General features: G+C 43.9%; 1 protein-coding gene across 4 annotated transcripts in view; it reads right to left on the reverse strand.

Moving 5' to 3' along the window:
• Window positions 1-2,153: 2,153 nt before the first annotated feature.
• Window positions 2,154-6,849, reverse strand: part of LOC137182805 (immunoglobulin superfamily member 22-like) — a 15,870-nt gene continuing 11,174 nt past the window's right edge. For all 4 annotated transcript variants that reach the window (XM_067589297.1, XM_067589296.1, XM_067589295.1 and 1 more), the window contains 14 exons: window positions 6,696-6,820; window positions 6,298-6,439; window positions 5,892-6,099; window positions 5,701-5,789; window positions 5,308-5,610; window positions 4,890-5,063; window positions 4,530-4,658; window positions 4,126-4,422; window positions 3,945-4,033; window positions 3,641-3,833; window positions 3,125-3,427; window positions 2,851-2,999; window positions 2,578-2,758; window positions 2,154-2,463 (listed from right to left, as the gene is read on the reverse strand). In XM_067589297.1, coding sequence (XP_067445398.1) covers window positions 2,396-2,463; window positions 2,578-2,758; window positions 2,851-2,999; window positions 3,125-3,427; window positions 3,641-3,833; window positions 3,945-4,033; window positions 4,126-4,422; window positions 4,530-4,658; window positions 4,890-5,063; window positions 5,308-5,610; window positions 5,701-5,789; window positions 5,892-6,099; window positions 6,298-6,439; window positions 6,696-6,820 — 2,450 coding nt within the window. In that variant the 3' untranslated portion in view covers window positions 2,154-2,395. The remainder of the gene's footprint in view (window positions 2,464-2,577; window positions 2,759-2,850; window positions 3,000-3,124; window positions 3,428-3,640; window positions 3,834-3,944; window positions 4,034-4,125; window positions 4,423-4,529; window positions 4,659-4,889; window positions 5,064-5,307; window positions 5,611-5,700; window positions 5,790-5,891; window positions 6,100-6,297; window positions 6,440-6,695; window positions 6,821-6,849) is intronic.

Raw genomic sequence — 6,849 nt, forward strand, 5'->3', positions numbered from 1 at the left:
CGTACTGTCCTTTGGTCTGTTTTTTGTTTTTCTGTTTCCTAAAATCAGAGTTACTGTGTTCAAAATGTCAGCTGATATTTATAACTGTATGTTTTGTGTTTCTACAGAAGCTGTTGGCCCTCAGCAGCTAAAGTGCCATTAAGGCAGAAAGGACTGGAGGACAACAGAGAGCTCTGTTCTAGTAACCGCTGCACTCTATTGTCTGGCCGAGGTGGAAAATGTGCTTTCGACAGCCTTTAACCCTGTGGAAACTCACTCACAGACTGCTACGGATGAAGCTCTCTCTCTTCCTTTTTTAATGTCTTCCTCATGTCTTCTCTCATTTTGTCTGCTTTTTTCTCTCTAATTTTTTTTTAACACCCACACACATCACATCCCATGGTTTATTCCTGAAGGACCCGTGCCAGTTCTTTCCGAATGCATCTCATTCACTCACAGCCAAGGTCTTACCATCAAAGAACTCCAGTCTTCTACTAAAGGCATCTCTGTAATGGCCTTTATAAAAACAAGGCTTGGTGACACGCACTTCCACTGAAATACAAAAAAAAATAATCTGAAATGTGAAAGTAAAACGAGAAAAGGAAGACACTATAATAAACTCACTGCTGTATAACACTTCTCCATTCACATTATGCAGTGGAAAACGTCATGTAAATGCAATTCAGTAAAACATCAGGGAAACCGATCTGAAAAAGCTGGAGCATGTGGTTCCCTTTGGGTGCAGCAGCCTTTAGTTTCTGTTGGATTGACTATTCATCATTTCACTCCAAAGTACTTCCACCTTATTGTGCAATAGCTGAGCAGTGAAGAGGCTGAAGGTACCAGTGACGTCGGTTTGGTGCTTAATTGATTTGAACCTGGCAACCTGACACTGGCAGTCCCTGCTGGCTCTATAGAAATGGAGTTTGTGTGAGCCAGCATAGTGACGTCAGGGTGGAGAGGGGTTGTAACCTCTCTCTGTCAGTTTGGCAGCTCCTTGCCAGACCACTCTTAAGCAGCAGCAGACCACTCAGAGGAAACGCCTGCAGAGAGGCTGTCAGGCTTCAATAACCTGAGGGAAGCTGTCATACACTGCGGTCAGAAAGTGTTAAGACAGTTTTACGGTAAGTTATTCAGAGTTTCGGCTCTGTACTCCAAGTAAAGTGGAATTAAATTAGGTTTAAGTGCAGACTATTTTCAAGGTGTTTACATTTATACAAGATGAACAGTGTACAGTGTAGTAGGACTCTAATCCTAAACATAAAGTCAAGGCAACTAAATCATTTTTTATGGCAAATACTGGGATGATCTCGATTTGCCGAGTTTGTCACCTGACTTCAGTCCAACCGATCATGTGTTTCATTTCCTGAGACTGAGGGGGAAAAAAGCCCTGAAACAAGCCAGCTGTACAGGCCTGTCAGAGCATCACCAGAGAAGACAACAAGTCTTTGCTGATGTCTGTGAGAGGGAGACTCTAGCCAGTTATTACCTGCAAAGGTTCTGCAAAGAAACAATTTATAAAAAAGGATGGGATGATGATGTAGATGATAAATCCCTTAAAGCTCAGATTCAGAGCCTTAACCTCACTGTTTGATTTCAAATCCAATAATGTGCTGGATTACAGTGCCAACACAAAATAATGTGTCACTGTCCTAATACTTTCTGGCCGCACACTATTGTATGAACAGTGGCACATAATAGGTAGTAAATTTATTTACATTTTTGGGCATTTGTGCATTTATTGTCTACAGTGGAATGAATTAGGGAGAATTGTGATGGTAAAAAGAGGATCGCATATGATTAAAGCTGTGGGCTAGATTCAAAAGTTACATGATATACAGATTAGCAAAATAAGCCACCAGGACATCCCAAACGGAGGTGAGATTTTGACGAGCAGTTGCATATTTTGCAGAGTTTATGCCACTTTCCTCAAACCACTTTCACTCTTGAACTTTGGCATTGTGGATATAGTGCACTGTGGATTGTTATATTAAATGATGATTTAATAATGATGTATGATGATGTTTTTCTTTAAATTCCTTTATAGAGAGAAAAGCATTTGTGACCATGAGTACAATGAGTACTGTACAAGTACAATCTCTTTGGCTGACTGAGCTGACTGGTAAAAATCTCTCCAGAAGAATGCCTATACAAGAGTGGGAGCAAGTCCGACCTCTAGTGTTCATATTGTGTATTACCAGAGCCAGGAAAATTGAGTACAAGCAAGTTGAAAGATGAAAAAACAGCATTTTAAACAGATGACAAGCAATCACAAGCAATGACTCAGGTCAATCGTAAATCTGATGTATATGTTTCTAATGTCCTAAAACTTCAACCCTAGCCAAAGTTATTGTAAGTGGTGACAGTACATGCAGAAGGTATGTGGCCAATCAAAGTGCATCTGCCATGGCATGTCTTACAAGATAAGCTTCTCTTTGTTTGCCTGGTTGGTCAGGCTCTCCAGCAGGCCTTTGTCATCTTTATCTGGAAGACATTGTGACATACAGAGAGATAAAGAATTAGTTCAGCAAAGCTTAATACACATTTTTTTCTGTATTAATCCATCATTACACTCTACTGCCCCTCTCTAAAACTTACCAAAGATCACCAGGCTGCAGGAACACTTGGCCGTCCCCAGTGGATTCTCCAGCACTAGCGTGTATCTACCTCCATCTTTAGCTCCACAGGTAGGGATGACCAGGGTGCACACTCCGTTGGCTGTGCTGTGCCAAAACCGAGGGTTGTCAGAGATCTTTGATTCCCCTTTGTACCAGCAGGCCTATACATGGGAATAACCAACAGATGTTTTATTAATGCAAGGATGTTTTGGGCCAATGCACCACACTGATATCAGAAACATGTCTTTCATACCTTTGGAGTTGGCATGCCTTGATAGGCGCAGCTCATGGTGCAGTCATGGCCTTTGTATACAGCATGATCCTTCAGTGGCAGCAGGAAAGTAGGTTTCACCTGACGTGATGGTGGAGCATATTCCTTCAACCGAAGGCTGCTGATGCACTCTTAGACACAAATATATAAACAGACATATATACATGAAGATACAAGTACAGGAAAATGAGCAAAAGTGCTCATTTGACACGCCAATCAAAGGTGTAACGCTGAAATCAAATGTCCACCCTCTCACCTTTCTCCTTTGCGATGATGAGAGGTTCCTTGGAGTCCAAGGGGTCACTATCTCCAATAGAGTTCTGTGCAACAACCCTGAAGTAGTACTTCCTCCCAGGCAGTAGTCCGGTGACAGTGTACTTGCTGCTGAAGACACGCTCAGCCACCGTAAACCAGGAAGCTGTGCTGGTATCTCGTTTAAGGATGACATAATGTGCTCCCTCATCATCGTCAACCAGGTCTGGGGTGTGATCCCACTGCAGGGTCACCGTGCCTGGGACCTCCTCCACCAGGCGAAGGTTCTTCGGGGGTCGCGGAAAGTCTTATGGAAGGGGAGCAGTTGAAGGGGGATGATGAGGAGAAGAAATATTTTATTTGAGCTGCAATGACCTCAAATTTGTCAAATTTCCACAAAGTCAGAAAAGCAGAGATGTATCCTGAGTGATTTGTTGTTGGGCAAAATATAGTAAAAAACATTAAAGAAAGCACAAAATTAAAAGATAGATGCATAAACAATCAATCCTTCATCACTTACCTGTAATCCTGACATTAACATCATAGTGAGCCTCTCCGTAGTCGTTCTTCAGGTGGGCACGGTAGACGCCAGAGTCAGACCGCTGAGACGAGGAAATGAGGAACTGGGAGTGATTCTGGCTCTTGGTGATGACCTCTCTTCCTGTGGTGAGGATGCCATCCTTGAACCAGGTTACCACCGGGGGAGGTGAAGCCTGTGATGGTGAAGAAGGAAATGAGTGATGACTTGTATTAGTTAGTCTTGAGGCTCAGAAAGACATAACCGATTGTAATCTAACTAGTTCATCTGACTGATGGAGTCTTACACTGAAGCTGAGGTGAAGGCAGAGGGCTGTTCCAGCACGGACCACCATCTGGTTCTTCAGCTTCCCCTGGAGGTCAAACCTGGGTGCCACTTTGAAGGGAATTAAAAAGAAATAAATGAATAGAAAAGAAAAAAACAAATAGAGAAAAGGGGGATTTCAACAGAATGCATTTATATATTACCAGGAGGAGGCAGAGCCAGTACACCCTCCGACAGCTCAATAGGCTCCCCCAGCCCTCCTTCGTTGACAGCCCGAATACGGAAGTGGTACTTCATACGCTCCTGAAGTCCTCCCACAGTGAAGCCAGTACCAGCGATGGGGATCTTAGTGGCTTTCATCCAATCTTTAGCATCTTCAGAGCGGACCTCTAGGATGTAGCCCGAAGGCTCATCTCCCTGCTCTGGAGGGGTCCACCTCAGAGTAATGGAAGAGTTTGTGGAGTCAGAAACACACAGATTCCTCACCAGGCCAGGAGCTCCTGTGAGGGGAAAGCCAGATTTTTTAAATGATGTTAGATAGTCTAGATAATACAGATAAAGAGAAGAAAGGAGGGGAAGGAAATGAAGAAGGCAGCAAAGGACTCACGTATTGGGTCTTTGGCCAGGACAGAATTAGAAATGGTGCTGGGACTTCCTGCTCCAGCCCTGTTTACACTGATCACTCTGAACTCATACTCCACATCATCCACCAGCCCATCCACCACAAATTTAGAATCTAGATAGATACAAATGCAATAGAAGAGTATGTACTTTCAATACAGAAATGAAAATCATATAGGTTAGACACTCTGCCCTATTGCCACTTCTGATGAGTCATGACTTGGTTGACACGTTAAAATGTCCTTACACATGCATTTCTGTATTGTATGTATACGCAAGTTAAATATTATCTTACATTTATAGTAACTAGGGCATGATATCTTATTTTACTGCCCTTTAGTCTGACCTGTGAGCAGCTCCTTATTGACCTGCAACCACATGTTGCTGCCCTTCTTCCTCCTCTCGAGATTGTAGCCCAGAACTGGGGCTCCACCATCGTGGCCTGGAGGTGTCCAGCTCACTGTCATGGTGTCCTTGGTTATGTTAGACACCTGGGGCTGGGATGCCATCCCTGGAGGCTCTGGGTGGGTGGATTTAAACAAGAGAAGTATTCTCAAATGCTAAGATATGAAGAAAAGGGAATGTATCTAACAATGAAATGATAATTTCAACGGCTGTGATGATAAAGACAGGGAAGAATAATGATGGTATAAGTCTCAGCTTTCCTTTGCACATGCATCTGGGTGTTGATTTTGATTTTGATGATAGCAGCAATGATGATGATGATGATGACAGCCCTGTGATATGTTCAAATGAGCTCTCACCTATCCGTTCTCCAGCACGCACCTCCTCTGTCTCGAGGGGGTCACTCATTCCCTCCACGTTGACGGCCCTGATGCGATACTGATACGCCTGCCCCTCCTCCACTTTGTCATCGCTGAAGATGGTGGTGCTGCTGTCCACTTCTCCAACTCTGTTCCAGGACTTCTTCCCTGCCACGCGCCGTTCAATCACAAAGCTAGTCACCTGCTTACCCCCGTTGTCCCGGGGAGCCTTCCACTTCATCTTGATACACTTTCCTGAAAGCTCCTGGAACTCAACTTTCCCTTGAGGAGGCTTAGGATGGTCTAGAGAACGTGGCAAAAGAGGAGTCAAGTATTTCAAATCAGCATTAAAGAAAACAGTGTCAACATTGGTTGCCAAAAATTGTCACCCACCAATCACGTTGAGGTGCAGGTTAGCAACGGCAGTGCCACAGTCGCTCTTTAGGCGAAGCATGATTGCACCGCTGTCCTCTCGTACACATCTGGTTAAACAGGCAGAGTGAGTGGAAATGTTTATAAATTTCAGTGCCTTTTAGAAGATCAGGAAATATCTGAGTAGGTGATGCCCTTCTCTGCTCACCCACCTGCTGAGTACCAGAGTGGTGCCGTCAGCTGTCCGCTCCACCTTGGTCCTCTCATCCTCTGTGACCTCTACACCATCCTTGTACCAGGTGACCTTGGGAGGCGGTTTACCTTTGAAGGGGATCTTAATGGTGGCTGTCTGGCCTGCCTTCACAGTCACAGGTTGGGCCCCCAACAAGTCCAGTGCAGAGGAATCAATCTCTGGAGGGTCTAGTAAACAATTGTTTTTAATGGATATTTGGATGTAGTTTCAAGTTTTTATTTCATTTTTATTTTAGTTTAATTCATTTCTGGTATAGATTTGGTAGCTTTAGTTTAAACCCCTTGTGTGTAGGATTTGAGACCCCCCACGCCCCCACCCCACACACACACACACACACACACACACACACACACACACACACTCACCTGCAATAGTAAGCACAGCCTCACTCTCTGCTCCTTTGGCTCTGAAGGTGTACTTGCCCTCATGGGCATCAGACACACCTGTGAAGATCAGCTTGTGGAAAGCTCCTTGTTTGACCACCTGAACCCCACTCTGCTCTGAAATCTGTCAAGTGAAACCCGGGAAAAATACACAACAATGTTTTTTTTATCATGTGTTAACAAAAAATAAATGCAATTGAAATGGTGGTGATGAAGTAGAGTTTTTAAAGATGGTAGTTTATCACAAAAAATACACCTAATGCTATGTTTGCTTGATATTTAGGTATGAGAGTGGAAGGAGCAAAGACTAGTCAGATAAATTGACAGAAGAAGGATGCATAATGAGGAGACTACAACCTTTTCTTCCCATCATCTCTTACCTCCAGTCCATCCTTCAGCCACACTCCATCCACTTTCTCATCATCAAGGACAACGCACAGCTCTGCAGGGGAGCCTGTCGGACACTGAACATCTGACATACCGCTCTTCACTGAGGCAAAACGCTCTGACATAAAAACATAAAAGAAAAAGAGC

The sequence above is a fragment of the Thunnus thynnus genome, chromosome 5 (genome assembly GCF_963924715.1).
Source record: "Thunnus thynnus chromosome 5, fThuThy2.1, whole genome shotgun sequence".
NCBI lineage: Eukaryota > Metazoa > Chordata > Actinopteri > Scombriformes > Scombridae > Thunnus > Thunnus thynnus.